Genomic DNA, 25,142 nt, shown 5'->3' with positions numbered 1-25,142 from the left:
CATTTTCATATTCCCGATAATATTGATTGCCCAGAAGCTCCAGATGATGCAGATAAGGAAGAGTCGTAATTGTCTAATTCCTCTTCCGTTTTCTACTTCGCGATCCATCCAGCAAAGATTTGGATATCATAAAAAGAACCAAGGTTCGCTAAAGATGTCTGAAGAGAAGAAACTGAGAGGTTAATTCGAAAAAATTCAGGTAGAGGTGGAGGTGGAGGTGGGTGTGGGTTTGGGTTTCTGGAGTTGTTGAGAAGCGAGAGAAATGAGGGATTGAAGCTTGGCAAGGGCTGAGTGCTTCTCAGGAGGGCATTTGGAGACAGCAATTCGGAAAGAACGAAGAGCCTCGTCGGGCTTACCCACGGCCAAAGCAGCACAGCCAGCCCTGTAAGCTTCGTCAGCCAACCTAGTGTCGTACTGGTGGTGAGGATTACCTGTGTTCTTCGTGTTGGAGGATGAAGCGGAGGATTGGAGGAGGGAATTGGCATGGGCATACTCAGAAGCAGCAATGGCTGTATTGATCTCCGCCATTAGGGCTTCTGGGCTCGAAGGGAAGGTTCTTACACCATCGAATACGCTCCAACGATGTCCTCCTCGTGAACCCATCTCGCTATCTCGTTCCCAACAACATCAACAACCCTACTTTTAACATTTTGTGGCGAAGTGGATTTCAGACGATTCAGTTTTTGCTGTAGATAGACCTCAACTGGGAAGAAGAACCCTTTTGATTACTTCTAATAAATGACAAGTTACAAGAGTGCACTCGGTTCATTCAGGAACCACGTAACTTCGAGTCGTGGGAAGGCACAAGTAGCACCTTCATAGAACAACTTGAACAGGGAGCACCTTCCTAACCAAAATCTCCCATTCTTTACATTTCTTGCATCCTTAATCTATCCTCTGAATCTCATTCCTGGCTCTCTATTATTGCAAGCAATGGCAATTTCTCCACCAAAATGGCAAGGCAAACATGGTTAAAAATAAGAGTTCGATTTTTTTTGGGGTAGAAAGAGGATCTATATATTAACGCATGACCACGCAAGGCATCGAGATTACACATATCTATAAACAGGCATGCTACGGACACAACATTTTCAGTAAAAAACTCAGCCACAACATTGCACTCCCTTTTTACGTGGAAAAAAGAAAAGAAACATTCTGGAGCTTAGATGCAAGAATCACCATATCCCAAACTAAGTTTTGAATGTCCATTGGAATCAGCTCCAACTTGGTCACGAACCTGTCACTTTTGCAGAATCTGATTCCATCAGGACATTGCAAAAACCCTCCTCCAAGGCTATTAAAATACCCTCATGCAACACCAAAATCTCACCAACTAGAATTGAGTCAAAATGGGTTGGGATCACAAACCCTTTAATGGGCCTTCCCCATGAATCTCTGCAAACGATGCCCATCCCACTCCCACCCCTGTTGAGTGCTACATCCACATTGATTTTCACAAACCCAAGTGGAGGACAAATCCACCAATCAAAAGCACAAGACGTCTCCTCCCTTCGATCATGTGTTATTTGCCCTTTTCAACTCATCGGAGCATCTAGAAAATTCCAGCGCCTCAGCCACCGCCTTCTCAACAACCTTCTCCAGAGTCCACTACACCCTCAAAGATAAGTTCATTTCTAGCTTTCCAGATTCTCCAGCATACATAGGCTATAAGCGATGAAACTTCCTTAAAACCCCTTTTAACATGTGGTAAACATTGCTTGCATTCACTGATCACCTTGTGCATCATGGGATTGGCCGGCGGTGAGAAAAAAAGAGGGGAGGCGAACCGCGAGCAAAATGACAATCCAACAGGATGTGATTGATAGATTCCAACTCACCACATCTGCTGCATTTAGGATCAAAGTGCTCAATCCTCTTGGATAGTTCAACCGCCGAAGGTAATGCTCATGCACGTGCTCTCCATAGCATATGTTTGCTTTTGGGGCTGAATGACAATTCCAGATGTTTTTCCATACCACCGAATCCACCTTAGCTTTGTAGGAAACCATTGATGATGATGGCTTTCTTTCCCTCTCTCTAAGATTTAGGATGTGGTGGTATGTAGATTTTACAAAGAAGATCTCACTTCTTGCTGGACCCCAAATTCTCCTGTCCTCCCTAGGGATTAAGCCAATCCTTATCTTTAGAATAGCCCCCACATCCTCTTGATCAAATACTTCATTAATCGGATCCCTCCTCCATGTTCTGGACTCCCCATCAATTAAATCAGAGACCCAAACAATTCCCCTGTGATCTCTGTTACAACTTCTTACTTTTAAATTTGGACTTGAAAGGAATCCACAGATCTTCCCATACTCGAATGGATGTTCCATCCCCCACAGCCCACACTAAACCTGTTTTAAGAATCTTCCTACCCTCCAGAATACTTCTCCATGCCCATGAGGGATTAGAGCCAGCCGCAGTAGATAGAAAATCATAATTGGGAAAATAAATCTGCTTCAAGAATCTTACCCAATACACATCCGAATTACTCCACACTTTCCAAGCTAGTTTGCATAACAAGGCCATATTTTGCAAGTAAGGATCCCTAGAGCCAAACCCACCACTATCTTTTGACTGGCATAGTCTCTCCCATGACACCCAGCAAATTTTCTTTTTATTTTCTTTTCCTCCCCATAGAAAATTTAATTATAGCATCTTTTTTTTATCTTTTCATGGTGGGATTTAGGAAGAATAAAGTGGGAAGCTACATAGTTGTTGATGATAAGTCCGATAAATTTAAGAAACACTTCTTTCCTAGCCATAGACAATAGGTTAGATTTCCATCCTTGCATTCTGTTACTTGCTCTTTCTTAAATCTCTCCGAACCCCTCCTTTTTAGAAGCTTTGAATTCCGATGGAAGACCCAAGTATTTTTTAGGAGGCCCCCCAAAAGGAATCTTCAAAATTCTTGAAAGCCATCTCTTGATTCTGGGAGTAGTGTTATGGCTGAAGTAGATAAAAAAAACTTTGTTGATTAATTTGCTGACCACTTGTAGCACAAAACAGATCTAGACAAGCTTTGATGTTGTGAAACTCCTATAGATTAACCTCGAAAAAAAGCATTATGTCATTAGCAAATAAGAGATGAGAAATTGGGGTAGTCCTATTTCTCACTTTCAGCCCCATAATGAGTTTTTCCTATAGAGCAACTTTGAGAATAGAATTAAGGGCTTTAGTACATAACACAAAGATAGCAGGAGAGAGAGGGTCTCCCTGTCTAATCCCTCTAGAAGGCTCAATTAATCCTCTAGCAGCTCCGTTCACTAAAACTTGATAAGACACAGATTTGATGCAGGACATAACTAGATGCACCCACTGATCACAAAACCCCAACTTAGATAATGTCCCTTCCACAAACTTCCATTCAAGGCTGTCATAAGCCTTCCTAATATCAAGCTTTAAGGCCATTGCATTTTTTTTTTATCATTTCTTTTTATTCTTGATGTAATGAAAGCACTCATGAGCCACTAGAATATTGTCAAATATGCTTCTGTTGGGGACAAAAGTAGATTGGGGCTCACTAATGATCCTATCCAGAATGCCCTTCAATCTAGTTGCAATCACTATAGTTGCTATTTTTACAATGGCATTGCAAAGATTGATAGGCCTAAATTGATCAATAGTGTCAAGCTAGTTATACTTAGGAATTAAACACACATAAATAGAGTTAATTTCTTTAGGCATATAACCAAAGGAGAAGAGATCAAAGACAAACTTATAGATATCTTCTTCCACCAACTCCCAATAATGCTAATAAAATGTTGGGGGGAGTCCATCAGGTCCAGGGGACTTGAGTGGAGCCATCTCTACCAAGGCAGCCTTAATCTCCTCCTTGGGTACTTTCATCAACATATTGTTATCTTCTTGTGTGACTTTTGGTTGAACCAACAAAAGAATAGTGATGATGGATCCTTCATCAATACCTTTAGATGCATATATGTCCTTGTATTTGTCCAAAACCTCCTTAAACAATTCTTCTTCAGAACTGGTCCACCTTCCAGAGCTCAATTTTAGTTTCAAAATTTTGTTATGGTTCCTTCTCTGGATAGTAGAAGTTTGAAACAATTTTGTGTTTCTGTCCCCAACTTTCAACCAAAGCTCTCTAAATTTTTGAGCCCACATTTCCTCTTCTCTTTTCAATTCTCTCTCCATCAATTGATGCAGTTTATCCTCCTTTTTCTCATTATCCTTTGAAGGCTGTTGGAGAACACCTTCCAAGTCCTTAAGAAGATATTATATTTTTGTTTGCACATGGCCAAAAGTGTCTATGTTCCACTTTGAAAATACTTTCTTAATATTCTTAGCCTTGGTCATTAACTTTGCAGCAAAATCACTCCCTCCTTCGATACTCCAAGCCTGATTGGCCGCACTTTTGCACTCCTTGTGTTGGAACCACATTGATTCAAACCTAAAAGGTTTTACACCTGAACTTCTACCTCCCACAGTGTCTATCATAATAGGCAAATGATCGGATCCAATTATGGGGTGAACCACCACCGAGGCCTCACCAAATTGGTTTCTCCAATCAGCATTGGCAATAGCTATGTCCAGCCTTATCCTAATATTTGCTCCTCCTTTCCTTTTGTTGTTCCATTTAAATTGAGGACCTTGAGAACCAAGATCAAGAAAAGAGCAATCATCCATCATCTTCTTGAATCTATCATTATCATAATTGTTGCCATCTATCTTCTCCATCCAAGAGACAAACGAGTTTAAAGTCTCTAAAGCATAACCATTGCCCATTTATAATCTCTACTAGACTTCTGAGCTTGTCCCATACCAGCATTCTTTTATCTCTCTCAAGATCCCCATACACCATAGTGATGTAATGGACATAATTAAGCTATGTAATTGTCCTTCAAAGTACTACATATTTTACCTTTTATTAAAATAAAATAAAAAAGTTTCAAGAAATTTGTAAATTGAGATGATATGGTTATGTTCAATAGAAACTTTTAGATTCTAGAACTACGAAGGAGTTACATGGTTAAGAGTCAACAGAATGCAATGCAAACCATGGAAGTAAAAAACAAACAGTAATCCAGGCTTCCAGCGCCCATTTGATTCGGATGCAATTGATTAAGTTGAGCAAAATTAAGTTAACACCCACGGATCTCTCCTCCATTGATGGCATCCAATCCAAAAATCCATAACGCAGATCACTGAATTAAGAGAGAAATTTGGTAATGTCTCCAAAGCCATGGGCCATGAAGAGCTTGTGTAGAACATATGTAGCATTAAGTCCTCCAAGAACACTACTAAGCTTGGATATCCACAGAGGGAGAGGAAAAGAAAATTAAAATTCAGTAACCATTTCAAATGTATGCAGAAACAAGCTGAACAAGTGATTCATCAGTAGTGCAGTAATTGCATTACTTAATTGTATCTCCAGAACTAGACAACCAAAGTTAGGGTTTACAATCTTGGCCAAACTCCCATCTTATCCCCATCAGTAATTTTTTAACTTTAGCAGACTCCTGGACCATGGACTGACACTTCCAGTTGAAAGGTTGGGTAAAGATAATAGCTAATCATTCTTAACCAAAATGTATACATTTGTTTTAGAATGACTAGAAAGAGTGTTGAACATGTTGACTGAGTCCATGTACTCCATGGCTACGTAAAAGAATTGCTATCAACAGATCATCAATGGTTCCCCAATTATCTGAGCTAATTATCCAGAAATGGGGATACTAATTAGACAAGCCAAGGTGGAAAAAAAGCTCCTAGGCTGCAAGGTTGATGATCATCAACTGGAAATACAACAACCTGCATCAATAATCAGGCGGACTTTTAGAGAGCAAGACCCACATGGAAGAACTACTGATGCTAGCAATGAATCTGGTGCTCGCAACATTATCTTGGTCACGCCTTTATCTAATGAATATCCCATCTCCTCCAGCTCTGCAGAATCAATGGAGAAATAATCACCACACCGGCACTGATAAGAAAGCTCCATGACTTCTCCAACATTTTCTACCATCATGTCCTGTAAAGGAATGTCTTCTGCAATTACCAGATCCTGTCTCAGTTCCCGTAGTTTTCTATCATAAGCTGCACGAGAACTTGAATCACTAAGAACTTCCCATGCCTTCTGTACATTCAGAAATTTTACTTGTGATTCATGATGAGGATTGGATATCTCAGACATCCCATGCAGCTTGTCTGGGTGAGAAGTAAGGATTGCACACCTGTAGCTTGAACGTATCTCTTCATAACTTGCATTTTCCTTCACGGCTAGAATATCATAGTAGGTTTTCTGTATGGATTGGTTGCCAAGCGGCATTCTTGTTGAGGAGAACTAAACCTACAACACCAAATTCATCTGCAATACAAAAAGAAGAGTTATTGCAAGGGAAGTGCAGATGAACAGTACAAATAAAATTTAAAACATAAGAACTTTGAAACAAGAAAACAAACAAACAAACCAAAAAAATATGCAAGGGGTCAAAAAATCAGTAAGTAATGAAAAGTATATAAAATTTTATTCTAACACAATAAATGTGTCTTATCTTGAAACAAACACATCCAATACGTGATCAAGTCAACCTGAGAATTAAGTACCAGCAATCTGACTATTGCTATCGCTGCACACTCGACATACTCTGGTAAGAATTTCATCAATTAACCATCCCCCAAGATGCTAAGTTTTAGGGTTTGCTAGAATGCCGTTGCTCAAGATAGAATCCAATAATTCCCATAAGAGATGCATGACATGTTTGAATTCTCCCAGCATACTGCAGCAAAATTATGTTGGGCTCAAGGAACTAGGAAAACTCTAACCTAAAAATAGAAATTTAGGCTCAAGACCATAGGATGAATTAGGGGAGAAGAAGAAAAGGATGAGTTGTGAGTAATGGGTTGCAGAATAAGAAGGGGGTGTCTGTCACAGAAATACAGTGTCAAAGGGAGTTGAAACACATGGATGAGATAATACTAGGAAGCAAAATTGTGCTCTCTCAAACCAGTTCTCTACAAGGGATGAACCGTGGTTGAGTGAAGGTCCTAAATGGGTCTATCAGTGATTAAATTTTCAGAGCACACAGTGGGTGTTGCAGGTTTCACATTAGACTAAGAAAAATTAAGGCCAAAGCAGGGTGTGGGTCTGAGACAGGAACAAAATGAGGGTTGGATTCAGGTTTTAATAGTTGGGTCAAGAAATGAATGAAAAAAATTGGTGGGTGAAGTTTCAGGGCCAACAGATCAGTTTCAAAAGAGGGATGTCAAGTTACAGGTTTTAGGAAAGTACATGAATAACAGAACATCCAGAGGGTGAAAAACTGAAGTACAACTAACCTGATCATGGAGAATCATTGAGAAATATCAGAATGACCAGTAGAATGAAGAGCAGAAGATAAAGGAAAGTAAATGCAGAAGCAATAGTCAATTTATATTCACTAGGCCTTAGGAGTGGATCCTAGCATCCCAAGGAGAATCCACTCTATTGTAGTTATAATTTCATACTTACTGTACCAATGTTATCTATTGTAGGAAAAGGTGCTTTCTATAGCCTTTACTGTCTACAGTAGGATCAAGGCTCTTATGTTGTCCATGGTATCTACTACAGTATTAACTTTTATCCAACCTTGAGTTTCTTTGTCTCCCCCCCCCCTCCACCCTGCCCCTTCTTCTTGAGTTCTTCCTAAGTTAAGAACTGTTTAATCCAGTTCCTTGTTTACTTTCCTTAAACCATGAATCCACCTTGTTAAAGAAGTGAAAAGTAACCAATTTCATTAACTGAGGACCAGTGGTTACTACCGAGGGCAAGGATCAAAGTATAACTGGATTGATGTCGCATCACAGGATGATTTTAGTAAACATATTGTACTGTACCTGAGATATGCAGGATACATCATGGTCAACATGTATCATACCTAGATACTCAAGTTGAGAAAAATGTACAACTAACCGATTGCATTCAATTGAATTTGTTTAAACAAACAGGTATTGAAGTTAACCCAATTGTATGGTTTGAGAAATTAAAAAATAACCCTAAAATTGGGTCACTCCAAGATCCTTTTCTGTGAACCAACAGTCTTCTAGGATTGTAAAAGCTTGTAATTGAAGTCTTGAGGTCGGCAAAGGTTAGGTTTGGGTCTTGGAGGCTTCGGCCAGGCTGAGGGTTGAAGGAATGTGGATTTTAGCAGTTCATACTGCGCTGTAATAGGGTTTTAGATCTGGGAATGGTTTTTTTTTTATTTTAAGGCTGAATAGAAGGGTCTTTGGGTTTCAGTGGTTGCAGTAATATAGTTTCAGAATTTGAAATTCCGGGTTAGGGCTTTAAGGAATGCTGTTTCAGGGTTCGGCTGGGCTTAGGAGGGGGCTGTCGTCAGTGTTTTGTAATTACAGGTCAAGAAGGATACGTTTAGGTCAGTTCTGGTTTGGCTAGGATAGGTTTTAAAGAGTCCCAAGCGGTTTGGCTTTCTCGTATTGGGCTAGGGTTTGGATCGAATGTTAGGGAAGAGGAGGGAAGGCTAATCCTAAAAGGGCCAGGGGATCGGAATTGGGGTTAGGGAGATAAGGAATTCTAAGTCAATTAGGGTTTTAGGGTTTCACAAAAGAAGACGAATTGCAGAAATTCTGCATTCTAATGGAAAAGGGTCTAATGGGGTTACTAGGATTAAGACTATGGTTTTGGGAGGGGTGTGTGGAGGGACTAAGGGATAGGTTTAATGGAGTTTCAAGGGAAGGTGGTGGGGCTTGTTGCTGGAAGGGGAGGGGAGGCCTGTGGATGCAAGGGAGAAGGGGGAAAGGGGTCAGGGATTGCTGAATACTTACTTGGAGTAGTAGACTGCTGTTAGGGTTAAATTACTGCTGGACTTGAATATTGATTTCTGAAATTGAAGAAGAATGGCTGAACTTGAAGAAGAAAAACACTTAAATCTGCCATGGCCCTCCCAAGAAGACCACAACCTTACTTGCTTCCAAACTCATAATTTTAGATTCACCAATTTCAACTTGTCTAACAATAAGTAGGATGGTTTATTTATAGCCTTACTAGTGGAGGGAAAAAACTTGGACTCTAATAAGGAAACCTAACTTGACTCAACTAGGGAATCCCAAGTAGACTAGGATCTCCTTTACAACCCAATGAATAACAACCATAAAAGAAACCATCTTGGAAAATGGCAGCTAATTATCCAAAAAAAATCTCTAATTTAAAATAGATTCCAATTGAGACTCCATCTTTAACTCTAATTTTGACCAAGTATTTTGACCCCCAAAAACTTGATAACTAACTCTAAAGGACTCCAATCCAAATTCTAAGAGTAGATAATGGAGTCTTAACAACTAGAAGATTAAAGTGGACTCAAGTTGTGAGATTCAAACTTAACTAAGAATGTTGGCTACATAAGGACTCTCAAATAACTTGCAAAATAATAAACAGAAAAATAGAATAAAAATAGATCTAGCGTCCAGACGACACTAGACTCAATGGGACCCAGACCTAAGACACCCAAACTTTGTATAAAATGACCAAAATACCCCTATAAGGGATCGGCCATCCCTTTGGTGAGCCAACTGGGCTTGGGTTTGGACCCACTATTTGGGGGCGGGCGGGCTGGGGGGGCAAACTTGTTCACATTGGGTATCTTACATGAAACTAAAGTTATAGCTAAGAAGCATGACGAGGTGTTTCAAATTCATATATGGAAGTATATTCAGGAATAAGAGCGCTAGGATTAGAGTTTGCACCATGATAAACAGTTCTCATTCTTGAGTGAATTTTTATGAATTTGAGTACAAATCCTTGCATTAAAATTTTTTTTTTTAATTCTCTAACATGACATACAAATTGCTAGCTACATACTAGGATTTTATTTTTTTTTGGTTGGGGGGTGTGGGGGGGAAAAGAACTAGAGACGTGTCCAAAACCATGGTTTAAACCCCTCCACACCCCCAAAAAGGAAAATAATAACAGTAGTACTGTACTAAAGTAACGAAAACCTTCATTTCCCTTACACATACAAAGCCACCACGAAAAAGACTCCAACAGTCATGTTATTTAAGACATGATTACAAGTGAAGACAGCCCACTTGCCTCAGCCTGAATCGCCGAATAGCGGCCCCCTCTGATTTAAGCCACCATGTTAATTATCATAAGAAGTGTTTGTTGGTTGAATCTGAGTCATATTTGATGCTTGAATCTAAACCTAAGTAAAAAAAACTGGAACAAAAGAAGGTTGAAAGCTAGGATTTGGATTCGTAGGTGGGCATTCGCACTACCAAAACTCTTTGTTGAGTTCTGGATGTGCACACAAGGGTTTTGATAGCTTTCTCTATTGCAAAGTATCGACTAAATCACAAAATATCAAGCCATATTGGCCAACATGGTAACAATGAGTATTGATATTTTTTTTTTTCCCCCAAACCCTTTAAACTGATGTATTGTTATTGTAGTTGTCAAGGCATCGTCAAGGTGCAACTTAGGCATCTGATGTGACACATATTGACCCCCTAGCTGAACCCTAAAGTGGATCCCAAGAGCCACCCAAGCAGGCTGGCTGAACCCTATTTTAGGGATAATTTGGGTATTTAAGACCCTATTTTATTGTTGGAATCTAAATTCCAGAATTTTAGCTTGATTAGAAGAGTCCTAGCCCATTTAATTGAGTTGTGTCATTCGATAAGTTGTAGATAAGATAAGACTCTTTTACAAGAAGAGTTCCTATCTTTTAGGTGTTTGTTTTTTTTTACCATTTTGGGGAAATTAGACCCTTTTCCCAGAATTTAACTTGATTAGAGAGCCGCCCATAATTGAGTTGTCCATTCGAGGTAGATAAGATAAGACTCTTTTACAAGAAGAGTTCTTATCTTTTAGGTGTTGTTTTTAATTGGAAATTGTCTTTATTAGTGCTTGCGGTTTACTTAGGTAAGGGGGTCTCTTTTTCTAAAGAAGACTCTTTAGATAAGTCAGTCTTTTATTTCAAAAAGAAGTCTTTTGTTACATGATCATTAATTAATTGTAAAAGGGTAACCTAACTTATAAAGGAAAACCCTAGTTAAGTTGGTTTGCAAGTCTAGTTGAGGCAAGATAGAGTTTCCTAGTTTGAGTTAAGTTCTTTCTTTTTTTATGTAAGGCTATAAATAAGCAAACATATGGATGTAAACTTTGGTCTGCATTGAATAAAGATTGAATATTGCTTGTGGGAAAACAAGTGAGGTTTTCTTGAAGGGGCCTTGGCAGATTTATAGTTTCCGGATTCAATTGCAGCAATTTCTCTTCAACCATTAGCCGCTCTCATCTCCAGCAGTTAAACAAGTACAGCCCTCCCCTACCCTACGATTCAACCAAGAACCCTCCCCCTCCTTCCCTCCTTGCACAAGCATCCCCAGCCCCCTCCCACCCCAGCAACAGCCACAAGATCATCCCTCTTTTCTGTTTTCCTTTTATTTCTTGCGGCAGCCTCTCTCTCCCACTTTTTCTGTTTTCTTTTATTCTCTGAAAATTGCAGCAGAATTCAAATGGAAAGAAAAGTGAGAAGAGAGAGAGAGAGAAGAGAAGAAAGAAGAAGAAAATCCAAATTCTTGAAAGAATCCAGCAAGAACACCCCCTCCCCTTGCTGCAAGTCTCAAACCCCTCCCTCCCTTTGCCACAAGATCCCCCATACCTCCCTCCCTTATCCAAGATACATCCCATCCCATGTGAACACTTAATTCCCTCTACTTTTCCTTCCTTGATTTTTTTAACATCTCAAACCCCACCCATATAGATTTTGTTAAAAACCTAACAACCCTTAGGATCCCAATTTGTTTCCTTATCTTTCCCTCTAATTCCCTCTAAATCAGAACAACCCATATCATTATTCCTCAGAGCTTCCCACAATTTTCTTAGATACCTATACACATCCCAAAATATTTTACTATTATTTGCTGGAAGATTCTGTGCAAACCCTTAACTCTAGGGAATCTTTCCAACAAATCCTAACCCTAGAATTCGATTTACATCAGCATCAAGGCTGATATAAAGGGGACTAGGCAGTTGCCACCTTATTGCATAGGGCGCCTTGCACTAGTTTGACTGATATTGGACTCCAATCTAATATTTAGTTTACTTGAGATATTATTCATAAAGAAGAAAATATCCCCTCTCTAAATCCAATAAAAATAATTTAAAATTTTCCAGAAAGTCAACCCCCAGCTATTGTGTATTAATGTTAGAAAAGGAGGAGGACCAAGGGGTGAAAAATTAAATTGCTACACTCACCTCAACACTACCTTGGCAGGCACCTTTCCGCCTAAGCAGTTTGACCGCCCTAAAATGCCTTAGATCTCCTTGGCGCCATAACAATTATGATCGTACAAGTACGTGTCAATAGTATCATCAAACCATATTGTCCTATACAATGTGACACTTATCGATACATAATACTTCTGAAAAATATTATATATGTAGCTAACCATACTGTATTGATACCTCACATATCAACCAGTACAATGAGATGAAGCAACATTTTAACCATGTCTGACAGGTTATGATTCCTTTACATAGGGTGGGAATCAGCTTCCATGCTTGCATAACAAGTATACTTCTTCTTATCTAAGGCAATATTAAATCATAGTTTAATCTTAACCAACAACAGACTTTCTAAACTGGAATACGATTAGATATGATTGTAAAACAGAAATAGAAATAGATCTGCAATCTAACCCAATCTCCTGCGACTGGTAATCCTCAAAGAAATCCCCCATTTCTGGTAGAATCAAATTAAGGCCAAATCAACTCCAAATAAAGGCAACTAGTTCAGCTAAGCACCAGATTTGATTTCAGCTATCTCTCAACCAGAAGGTTTTACGGAACAAGGACCTAGGGGTTGAATTGCTAAAGCAGTAACAAACACCTAAAATCCTAAGAAGAAAGGGAAAGAAAGAAAAAAAGGAAATATGTCCACACTCTGTAGGACTGCTAGTACCATTATTTGCAGGAGCAAAAATAGTAAATGAAGTAACAATAACGGGAGAAAGCATGTTGGATAGAATCTGAAACAAGAAGAAATAAAGAGCAGCAACAAGACAAGAAAAACAGCAGACAAACCAACTTTCAGTCTTACAGAATCTGCTTGAAGCCAAAGAAACTCATTCAATTCCAATCTAAGCATCTCTATTACAACTTCATGTACAATGGTATGTTGACTAATGTAACTGTGACGAGAGGGGGATAATTAATTCACATTTTGAGTTGGATTACATCAAGAATCAGTTCTGAGTCCAAACTTGTTTGCATTAATCATAGACAAGTTGACTAAAGACATTGAAGATCAGATCCGTTGGTGTATGTTGTTGCTGATAATATTGTTTTGGCAGATACATCAAAAGCAGTCACAGATGCAAGGTTTCAAATATGGATACCAAGTTGTGATCAAAAGATTTACGATAAGTAGAACAAAACCAAGTACGTGGTATATAATTTTAGTAACAATAAAACAGAATGTGAAGCAGTGAAAAGTGATGATAGGGATTCACTACAAGTGAAAATTTTGCATGCCTAATGAGAAATAGAGGATTATATTGTACAAAGAATTAAATATCAATGACAATTGGCTGGAATGCTGTGTAATGTACTCCTTTAAAACCCTGAGCATACACGACAAGCAACTTTGTGGAGTGGAATGTAAACAAGTGAAGAAACAACAAACACATAAACTTAATGTATATGAAATGAGGATGTGATTATTGGTAAACTAGAAAGGTAAAAAAATAATAATAATAATGAGTAATGAATAAGTGAGAGCTAATCAAGGAGTAGCACCAATATATGATAAGTTGCAAGAATTTTGGTTGAAGTGGCGTCGACATGTACAACAGCAGCCTTTGAATGATCCAGTACAGAGGGGTCATTTGACTTAGACTATAGAACTAGAAGAGAAAAGGGTAGGCCTAAAATGATTTTGGGAAAACTGGTCCAGAAAGACATGCAAACTTTGAATAAGAAACAAATATGACTTCGAAGTTTGAATATAGCTGACTAGAGGAAAAGGATCCCTGTATCCGGCACCATTTAGTTGAGATATGGATAGGTTGTGATGAGTTTAAATTCCCCTGTAGTAAAACCTTGGGATGGAAAAATACAGCAAAAGATATCTTTAAGAATTGGTCTGCTCCAGGAAACTGAAAAAAGAAATCAGTGGAAATTTGAGTTCAAAAAAATAACAAGGGTCAGATGTTCGAAACAGACACATTCATATACTATATATTTATGTTTCAAAGTTAAAAAAAAAAGGTTCATATTGTTACTTCTGAGTAGATATACCTATTCTACCTTCTATTTCATCAATCAAATAGAAAACCCTAATAATATACATACCTCGTTCATGTGAAAATCCCACCAAAATTTAGAGATCACCTCTAAAAGCAATAAGATAAAATGATCCAACCAATAGCTATAATCATCTCTATGAAGTAATTAATTGTCTTATTGTCTGAATCGCTTCCCTTAATACAATAAATATCAACTTGCACTTATCCAGAATTAAAATGAAACATAAACATCCAAATAAAAAACAAAATCTGCTCAATATGAGTTTCAACAATAATATTACTATATTGGTGGGTTGAATCTATAGGGTAGCAGTTTTTCTAAACTGAAGTCTTTTATTATTAGTGCATCCCCTACCAATTATTGCACAACCCATGCTTCTGATTATCAATTTAGGTCCTTAAAGTTGTTTCCGAAGCCATTCCTTATCACACAAGTCATCAACTGCAACCTCAGTATAATTTATTTTCTGTAACTTAACTGTTACTCCATCGGAAATTTAAAGACTACAAAAATCCATAAGCTCAATAAAAGCATAGTCCATTTTTTTTCTAATTTAAAAATCTACAAAATGGCAAAAAAGCTCAAAAGTTTTATTGAAATTTGATTAAAAGGAAAAATAGTGCGGAACAGATCTATCGAACTTATTAAGGCATTAAAGAAGCCAGAGAGCAGAACGAAAGGGTTATAGAAGAAACCTGTCAGCTATATTTTCTTTCTGAGCACTTTGTGACTTCGATTGTATTCTGTACTAAAGTTTCGAATTTAGGGTTTCGCCGGCTCAAATTGCTCTATATTGCCAAGAGGCCACGCCGTCAACGGTAACAGCCATCACCTTGAAGGCTTGAACCAAGAAATACAGGAGCTTCGAAATCCATCGGTAACCCTCCCAATTCAAGGTTGGCTAGACGGCATTCTTGTATCATCTAATTTTTCATCCTTTTAAATTCATTTTAGTAATTAAGTAAAAAAATTAGAATGGAGGTCTTTATTGCAAGGATAATTTGAGAAATTTAAAAGGGATAATTACTATTGCCCCCTGTATTATAGCTTTATTACTAAAAGAACCCTATTCTTTATGAAATTACTGTTGCCCCCCTCAATTCTAACAGTGTTAAGCGACCGTTAAGGTTGAATGTTTAATGTCTATTTTACCCTTTTATAATTAATAATGTCAAATAAAATATTATTCTCATTTAGAAGAAAAAAAAATCATATGAAATAATTTTACATGTGTATTTTTATCATCTTGAATTAAAAAAAAAAAAAGCACCATGTTGGTAGTAGGATTTCTTAAAATAGCTAACGTCAAATTAGACAATAAATAAATAATAATCTATTGGAAGTAGAAATTTCTTAAACTGATAACATTAAACTAGAAAGTAAATAACAAAATTAAAAAAAAAAACACACAAAAAATTAAGAATTACTATTTTTTTTTATTACCAAATTGAAAAGGACATATCGAAATTTGAAAATGAGTATCCCTTGATTTTCTCTCTTTCTTTTGACTAGAAAAGAAGATTGTTTAATTAAATTTAAGTTTTTCTTAATTACTCAGGATAGTAATGTAATTTAATATAAAGTGTAAATAAATAATATAAAACTATAGGGTTAATTTGGGATTTTTAAATAAATAAAGTATGCCATATCATCATTTAACTAACGGAGTTTAACAGGAGGGGGACAATAATAATTACAAGCAAAGTTGAAGGTTGAATTAGTAATTTCAAAAAGTACAGGGGGTAAATTAGTAATTAAGCTATAGTACAGGGGGACAATAGTAATTATAAAATGAAAAAATATATTTAAAATAATAAATAGAATTATGATAAGATGAGTTCAACTCTTCTATTGAGTTATTTATTATATATTTATAATGGAACTAACATCTTCTTTCAAAATATCACAGTCTACAAAAAAATACAATATATGATTCTCACACACAATAGAATAATTTTGATATGAAATGATAAATGATGGATTACAATAAAATAATTTTGATATAATATGATAAATGATGGATTGCTAAAATTTTCGGTTAATATGATAATGCAGATCGCAAAAATTGCACGCTAAGATAGTTGAGATCTTCATTTGGAAATTATATATTTTGATATGATCTCTTTAGGGGTAATAGATATTCATAAATAAATATTGTTTATAACACTCCCCCCCTTGGATGTCTATCAATAGATAATGTACTTAGTTAAAAGTTTACTAAAAAAAATCTTAGTTGTAACACCCTGATTTCCAATGTGAGAAATTAGGTCGATATTTAACCCAATAATCAATTTCCATTAAGTAACGAACTAGTCGTGATAATGATCATAAATTCTATAACATTAAACTCGAAGAATTTAGAATATTTAAGTAGCGGAAGTCTATTTTTAAATTATAATAAACTAAAACATTTCCATTATTCTAAATCTAAAATAAAGGATTCAACTATTACATTTATCAAATAAAACATTTTATCATCAATACATAATTATTTAAAGATAGATAAAAAGCATAAAATTCAGCAAGATGTCAACAAATAATATATGAATGAGGTTCATCAGTAATATGGGCTTCTTCTGTCTCACGACACAATTTTTCAAGGTCATGTCCTACACATTTACCATCTGGAGAAAAATATTGGATAAGTTTCGAAAAACTTAACAAGATCAAATCCAGCAAGATATCAACATATTTGAAATAACGTATCAAAATAATACAAGAAATACAATAAAATGAAATAAGTAATGCACAAAATTATTATTTATTTTATTTAGAAACAATACGATGTCCAATGCTGTTACATGGCTTGCACGCGTTATACAGCATTGACATGCGTATTGCTCCATTTGGGATTCAACACATTATACCCAATGCCGTTATATAGCATGCACGCATTATACAACCTTGATATGTATGTTGATCTCTCCAATGTTATCATAGATTTTTCCAAGATGAATGAATGAAAATTGATCCACGCCGTTACGTGGCTTGCGCGCGTTACACAACCCTATCAAACCCATTCAATTTTCTATCGGACCATGATAAATGGAAAAATTAATGTCTTCTTCTAATAATGCAATATACAATGCAATGTTAATTCATAGAAATTTATAAAAGACAATAAATCAAACATATAGATATAACACAGGATTTGAAATATAGATCAAATGATACAATGGTTCAAGTTAATAGATATACATAAATGATTATCATTTGCAATACATATCAAGATAAAATACAATATTTCAAACTATAGATAATATGAAGGATTATCATTTGTAATTTAGATCAAATAAAATACAACATATCAAACATGTAAGTATAGTGCGAGATTATCACTTGCAACATAAATCAAAATGAAGCATAATCGTTTAAACTTGTAGATAGCATGAAGGATTTTCACTTAACTTTACAATAGATTCAAGATTACAATATTGCAATGCTTTGAGTGGACCAAGAAAATACAAACTAGTACAAACGATTACAGAAAAATAGATTATGTTGAAAATCAATAGAAACTTATATAATTTCTACTGATTTTAATGAGTTATCTCTCTCTCTCTCTCTGAAACTCTCACTCTTGTGAGATCAAGTCTCAACTCTATTTATACTAAAAAAATGAGACATAACAAATGCAATAATAAATGAAACAATATAAATTTTAAGTTTTAATAATATTAATATATATAATATATATAAGTATATATATTATGTTAAAGTATATTGTTATAATAAGTATTTAACCTTCTTATATTTTATTATTTTGATAATAAAAGATTAAAGTTTGCATTCTTTTTTTCTCTTCTTCTTCTTCTTATATGAAGTTTTGTTTCAATTAAGAAAATTAATAAAATTTATTAAATTCATTATACTAATACTAATATATTATACTTAATATATTTCATAATTATTAAAATCAAGTGTAAGTATAATAGTAAATTACTTTATTCTTTTTTTTTTTTAATTATTCTTCTTTTTAATTTAATTCATAAGTTTTTTTAGAAACTAGCATAATAATGCTAATAATAATTTAGATCATATTATATTATATGAAATATAAACTACTATATAATATAGTTAGGGCTATAATATAAGATAAATGACAAAAATACCTTTAGTAAAATCTAGGGGTATTACATTAGTGAAGAAAAAAAAGTTTATATCTAAATAATACGTATTGGTAGATGCCTCATTAAAAACATTACCAGAAAAACTGGGACAAAACATTGGTGAAGAGAAAAAGAGTGCATCACATTTTTTTCTCTCCTTGATGATAACATCATTGAGTGCATCACATATTTTTCTCCCCCTGATGATAATATCATTGAGTATCTTTGAGTATACACATTCTTCTAATATCTTTGAGCAATGCCTCAATAAATAAATCTGTCAAATTATCACTTGAATGAATTTAATGAACATCGATTTCACCATTTTGTTGAATGAATGAAGAATATTTTTGGTGAAATATGTTTTGTTCTATCTCATTTGATATATCATATCTTCAATTGAGCTATGCATACAGCATTATTTTCATATAATATTGTTGAAATTCATTTTTTTCTAATAGAAGACTATATGCTTCATGAATGTTTTGTATCATTAATATTAACTAAATATATTATCGACTTACTTTATGAATCACTATTATCTCTGCATGATTTGAAGAAATAACAATTATGGTTTGTTTTGTTAAACGTCATAAAATAATTGACATTCACTTTTAAATAAATTGTTTGTTTGAAATCTAGTTTTATGTAGATCAGATAAATATCATGTATCTACATAACAAGTTGATATCCACATTGGTGCTGAAATATATGTTTAACAATTTCCAATATCTTTATATTGGAGAAGAAAAGATAAATTTTGCTAATATACTTATAGAAAAGCTATATTCAATTGTGTATTAGCAAAATACATTAATGTCCATATTGTATTGAGATATAATATTTCAGGACCAAGAAATTCTTCATTATTTTATTGGGGTTGAAATGAACTTTTTTTTATGTCAAGTGATCTCACAACTATTGTTTTCATGGATGTGTTTTATTAATGTAAAATCACTTCAAAACTTTCTCTATGGAAGTTGATTGATGAATTAATAAATTATTCGTCAAATAATCAATTTGTAAGTTTAGATAAAACTTTGTCTCTCCAAGATCTTTTATTTCAATTTTTTCTTTAAATAGTCTACTATTTTTGGAAGCTCTTCAGGAGTTCTAATGATATTTAAGTCACCAACATATACACTTATTATAACAAAATTGGATACATATCCTTTAATAAATGCACAATAATAAATTGGATAATTTTCATACCCTTCATATGTGTCTAATTGAACGAAGGAGATTATATGTGTAAATATCCACTAAGGAGATTATATCATATATGCCCTGATCATTTCTGAAGCCTTATTGAACAAACTTCTTAGGAATTTTGATGTGCTTCAGGCATTTTGAATTCTTCAGGGATTTTTATATAAATTTTACACTTGAGTGAGCCATACAAAATTTTGTAATAATATCCATTAAACGCATGTCAAAATATTCATATACTGCCAAACTAGTAAGATATCTGAAGGTGATTGCATCCACCACAAGAGAACATGTTTATAGATAATCATTGTCAGACCTTTGCGAAAATTATTTTGTTATAATTCATACTTTATATATCACGATTTCATTATTTTTCTCATTTCACCTTTGCATGAAAATTCATTTGTACCCCCATCGACTTTATACATTAAGATGTTTGGACGTACAAGTGAAAAAACTTTACTTTTTTGAATAAATTCAATTAAGCTTGAATTGCATTTTCTCATTTTGGCCAATCTTGAACATAAATTTGTTAATGAATGTATTGTATATATATATATTCTCTCGTTTTGTTGCATTATATAAACAATAACATAATGCAAAACTATTGTCGACAACTTTATCTTTTCGGTTCCATCTTTTTCTTGTAGTGACATAACTAATCGAGATCTCTTCATTATTTTTAGGTACTTAAACTCTTGAACATTTTCTAGGGTTTTATATAAAATTATGTCTTCAAAATTTTCATAATAAATTATTTCCATATTATTATCATCTAAATCATTTGTTCATTTCCTTTTTCTAGGATTTATTATTGGAACCAATTGGCATTCCATGTTTTAAATGTGGTTTTATTTCATTAGCATTGATAGATTGTCCTGCCAGTACATTAATCCAAATTGGAGCATTTGCAGTTGGAATATGAGATTTAGTAACGTTTAGTAAGTTAACAAATTTGACAGTTGATTTATAATATTTTGTAGATGTATTATCTTTTGAACTTCATGTCATTACTCAGTACAATGATCTAAATGAGACAATGATAATACATTTCAATCAATTTCTTTTTCCCACTAATTATTCTCTTCCCCTCATGTTGAAAAAAATAATTCATCAAATGATAATCAACAAGTGTTATTTTATATAAATATTTAATCATTGGCAATATATTGAATATATAATGAGATTCATATCCAACATATATTTCCAATTTTCTTTGGAGACTCATATTTGTGCGTTGTGGTTGAGTAAGAGGAATATAAACTGCATATCTAAAAATTTATAAGATGAAAAATATTTGGCTCCTGACCATAAACCAATCATAATTAAGAAAATTTATGATAACTTATTGGTCTGATGTGTACAAGTAATGCTACATATAAAATAGCATATCCCATGCCAACATATATGGTTTTGTTCTCTTAAGCAATTGTTTAACTATTAATTTGAGACTTTTAATAAATGATTTTACCAGATCATTTTGGGTACAAACATGAGTAATAGATTTTTACCTATAATTTCAGTTGTCATACAATAGTCATTTAGAGTCTGGGATATAAACTCACTGGCATTATCAAGACAAATTGTTTTTGTTTTATAATTTATAAATTGTGCTTTTAGTTTAATTGTTTGAGCAAATAATTTCGCAAATACAAAATTGCGAGTTAATAAACATACATGTGACCATTTTATAGATGCATCTACTAAAACATATATTATCTAAATAGTATACTTGATGAGTGAATGAGTCAATATATTTAATCCTATTTATATTCAAAAAATACAAAAGATTCAATCTCAATTTTAGCACGTGATGATCTAGTAATAAATTTTTCTTGAGAACAAACAGCATAAGAAAATTCATTAAATTGAAGAATCTTCTGGTTCTTCAATGACTAATAATATGAATTTTCAATGATTTTTCACATCATATTTGATCTGAGATGGTTCAGCTAGTCATGCCAAATAATAAAGCAATCAAATCGATATTCTTTGAATTTACCACAACATGTGTTTCAATCATGCGTATATTCGTGTAGTACAAACCGGGAAAAAAAATTCAACACTTTTATAGTAATTATAGATATTCACTTTTATCATTATTTATAGTCTCAATATGATAATCATTTTGGCAAATATTTTTAAAACTTAATAAGTTTTCTTTGAGACTTACTATAAAATAATGCATTGTTTATAGCCAAATTCGTTTAATAATATATTAGCTCTTACGAGGTCTTCAACCAATATTATACTACTAATTATTGTATAAACATTAGCTTCCGCATAATCAAATAGGAGAATTTTTTTTCCTTTTAGTATAATATGCGTTGCAACACATTAGGAAATACTTAGATTCTTCATCAAAATGACATAAAATACATTAATTGATATGTAAAAAAAATTAGAAGGAAAAAATAATTACATTTAAGATAAACAAACTAATATAATATCAATTTTTTTATTTGAACTCCAGTAACATATCTTCAAAGGAGTCTGCGACATCTCTATGTGTAGTATTTGTGAGACCATAAAAATCATATTCTTTACATGCAAAATTTGTTTTAGTATCATTATTTTGTAAAATCCAATTTATCTTTATATTATTTTTATTCATTTAATTAAAGCTTGACAAAGCTTAACAAAATATTGTGGAGTACCACAAATACATGCCTAATAATATTTTATACCATATCGATGACAAATATTATCTTATGCAAATCTTATCTACTAGTAGGATCTCCTCCAATTCTTGGGGTGGATCCAGAAAGAATCGCGAAGGTTTTTCTAAAGAAGTCGGTCTTTTCGTGATCCAATCAGCAGTGTAGTTGGACTCCTGGTACGCATGTTGGAATCTAATTCCTTCATTGTTTCCCACTGCTTCCTTTATTGCATGCACCATTCTTGCTAATTTCCCTTGTAATCTTGCATTAGGCTTTAGCAGATCAATAGCTTTGAGAGAATCTGATTCCACGTATAAAGGCGTGAAATTCTTTTCGTGTGCAACGTTAATTCCTTCAATCACCTGCAATTCAGCTTCTAAAATGTTCATCTTCATTTTTCTCTTCACGAATCTTCCAAGGAAGCTGCCCTCTTTGTTGCGAATTACACTTCCTATCTGACTGTATTATCCTTTGCATAGTGATGCATCCACATTTATTTTAAACCATCATTCCTCAGGATTAATCCATCCACCAGCACTTCTAGGGCATTTAGATTTTATCGCTTTATCTCTACACTTTCCCCAAACAGATCTAACTTGGTTGAAGAGGTCTAAACAAAGCTCTGCATCGTTTATTGGTTTGGTGAAGATTTTTTCATGGCTTTCTCTATTTCTCCAACCCCAAATTTTATACACCACACAGCTGAACTTTATCGCCCAATCTAGATACCAACCTTGACTTTTTTCCGCATATATTAAGTGTTAGCCAATCCTTTTGATTACTCCTAAATAACCATATTGGCATTGACTTCGGCAGTAGTATATTCCAAATGCCAAGAGCATATGAACAATCTCTAAAAATGTGAAGTGTACTCTCTGATTCGCATAAACAGAATCTGCATGATGTATGAGATTGAAGCTTCATTTTCTTAATCTAATATTTGACAGCAGCCAATTATGACTGAGTTACAAATTCTATTTGGCATCTTGAGTTCCCATAGATTCTTTCAGTAGTTTTCATTGAATATTGGATTCAATATAAACTCCTTTTCCGCCTCAAGCATCTGGTATGCCATTTTAATAGAAAAACAATCATTTGGAGATGGGTTTTAGAGCAAAATATCACGCCCTTCCTCGTCCTTTGGTGTTAAATGTTCTATAATTTTTTTATTCCTTGAAGAGTCATACAGAGAATTCTTATTATTCTCTTATTTATTTTCATCATAAGAATGATAATTATTCTATCTTTTGCCTTATCCATAGTCATAACCACAATTATAAATTTGTCTTATTTCAGACTTATAATGAATTACTGCATTCACTTCAGAGAACGAATGAACTTCATAATTTTTTTCATTAATAATTCATTATTTTGCTTAGTTATAATGAGGTATGAGATCAATTCAGATAATCTTTTAAAATAATTTTCATGATATTGCTATTGTAATAACACATTTGAAGTATGAAAAATTGAAAAAAGTTTTTCTTTCCAGTAAATCATCATCAATTGAAAAAAGTTTTTTTCCACATAATTTCATGTTAGGTTTTTTATTAAAATCTATATTATCTATATATTAAGTTTCAAAATTAGTTTTTGCATTTCTTTTATTTAATTGTTTTGTTTGTGTGTGGGACCCTTGAGGTAAGGGTGGTAATGAGGCACCATGAGTTAAGGAGGCCCTTCATGACCTTGGTTAAAGGAGGCCCTTCATGGCTTTGGTTATGAGGCTCTTCATGACATTGGTCATGGGTCTTAAAGGTCTTGATCATGGTGATGAGATGGACTAACTTGAATGGTGGAATTACTCAAATTCTAACTCTTGACCTTTATTTCTCATTTCAACTTCATGACCATTCATGGCCATTACCATGAGTGGGGGTTAAGGTCTTTGAATGGGTTAAAGCCTATTAATTCCAAAGAAGTGAATATGAGAGTTACTTCCCCAAGTAGTGGGGAGGTTAGGTCAAGGGGGTTTATTCACATTAGTGGAGGAGGGACAAACCATTGATTCTCCATTAGTGGAGAATTGATTCTCCCCTTGTGGGGAGGTGTGGTTTGGGCCTATATAAACCCAACCCTTCCTTGCATATTGTGTGCTATTGTGACTCTCATCACTCACATTATTTGTTTTTACAAAGTTCATTTCTTTCTTGAGTTGTCTAAGTGTTGTGCTCTAGCTTTTGGCTCCTTTAAGGGACTAGAAGAACTACCTCCATCTTCTAGTTGGAGGTTGCTTTATCTTGGAGGTGGTGGTGCAAAGAACCCTTGGTAGTAGGGTGCATCAATTACCTTAAAGACAGCATCAAGGTGTGACTCAACCTCATCAATCAGTGGTTCGTTCGGTTGCTACTTCAAGCTCTTCAAATTTGCTAAAGATCTTCATCTCTCAATTGTATTGCAATTTCACTTTTATATATTTGAAGAATTTGTAATACAATTACCCCAACATTTCAATTGAGAACTAATTTTAAAAATTGCAGACCTGTACTTATTTACAGTTTTAATTCTTGCAACTTCATGTGCATCTGCAGAACTGTTCCTTTCAATTGACATGGATTGGAAAAGATAAATTGCAGTAGGAGAAGACACGGTAGAAGATGGGTTGCAGAGGGAGGAGTACCCGATGAGAGAGTCAGGCAAAATGAATCTAGTAAGTGAGGGGGTTGATTGTAAATTAGAAAATTTAGACTCTTAAAATGTAAAAGCAAAGAATAATAAACCCATTTCATTTGATTCTCAACCGTTGAATCTTATATTGATCACATCACATTATCAATTCTAGAGCCAAAATTGTGAAGGATATTTTCACCAAATGGACCAGCATCCCAAATGGAATTAAAGAGTTTTTTTTTTTTTTTTGGTAAGAAATGGAATTAAAGAGTTGAAGAGCTTGAGGAAGCC

The 25,142-nt window shown here is 34.4% G+C and overlaps 2 protein-coding genes across 2 annotated transcripts; both read right to left on the bottom strand.

Moving 5' to 3' along the window:
* Positions 1-3,753: 3,753 nt before the first annotated feature.
* Positions 3,754-4,746, bottom strand: LOC149015326 (uncharacterized). Its single transcript, XM_089156514.1, has 2 exons — positions 4,291-4,746; positions 3,754-4,200 (listed from the first exon to the last, which is right to left on the bottom strand). Exons 1-2 carry the CDS (start codon positions 4,744-4,746, stop codon positions 3,754-3,756), a joined length of 903 nt encoding a protein of 300 aa, XP_089012640.1.
* Positions 4,747-5,275: 529 nt separating this feature from the next.
* On the bottom strand, positions 5,276-15,198 carry LOC149015325 (uncharacterized). Its single transcript, XM_089157121.1, has 2 exons — positions 14,959-15,198; positions 5,276-6,328 (listed from the first exon to the last, which is right to left on the bottom strand). The coding sequence occupies exon 2, from the start codon at positions 6,287-6,289 to the stop codon at positions 5,753-5,755; it is 537 nt and encodes a 178-aa protein (XP_089013247.1). The 5' UTR covers positions 6,290-6,328; positions 14,959-15,198; the 3' UTR covers positions 5,276-5,752.
* Between the last annotated feature and the right edge of the window lie 9,944 nt (positions 15,199-25,142).

The sequence above is a fragment of the Hakea prostrata genome, chromosome 5 (assembly GCF_041222555.1).
Source record: "Hakea prostrata isolate BN-2017 chromosome 5, UWA_Hpros_2, whole genome shotgun sequence".
Classification (NCBI taxonomy): domain Eukaryota; kingdom Viridiplantae; phylum Streptophyta; class Magnoliopsida; order Proteales; family Proteaceae; genus Hakea; species Hakea prostrata.
The sequence above is the reverse complement of the archived record's forward strand: the minus strand, read 5'-3'. Positions and strand labels throughout refer to the sequence as shown.

Coding starts and splice junctions, on each gene's coding strand:
- LOC149015326 (XM_089156514.1), bottom strand. CDS start 4,746: ATGGGCAATGGTTATGCTTTAGAGACTTTAAACTCGTTTGTCTCTTGG. Junction 4,201..4,290: donor AGGCTAAGAATATTAAGAAA/GTATTTTCAAAG, acceptor GTTCTCCAACAG/CCTTCAAAGGATAATGAGAA.
- LOC149015325 (XM_089157121.1), bottom strand. CDS start 6,289: ATGCCGCTTGGCAACCAATCCATACAGAAAACCTACTATGATATTCTA.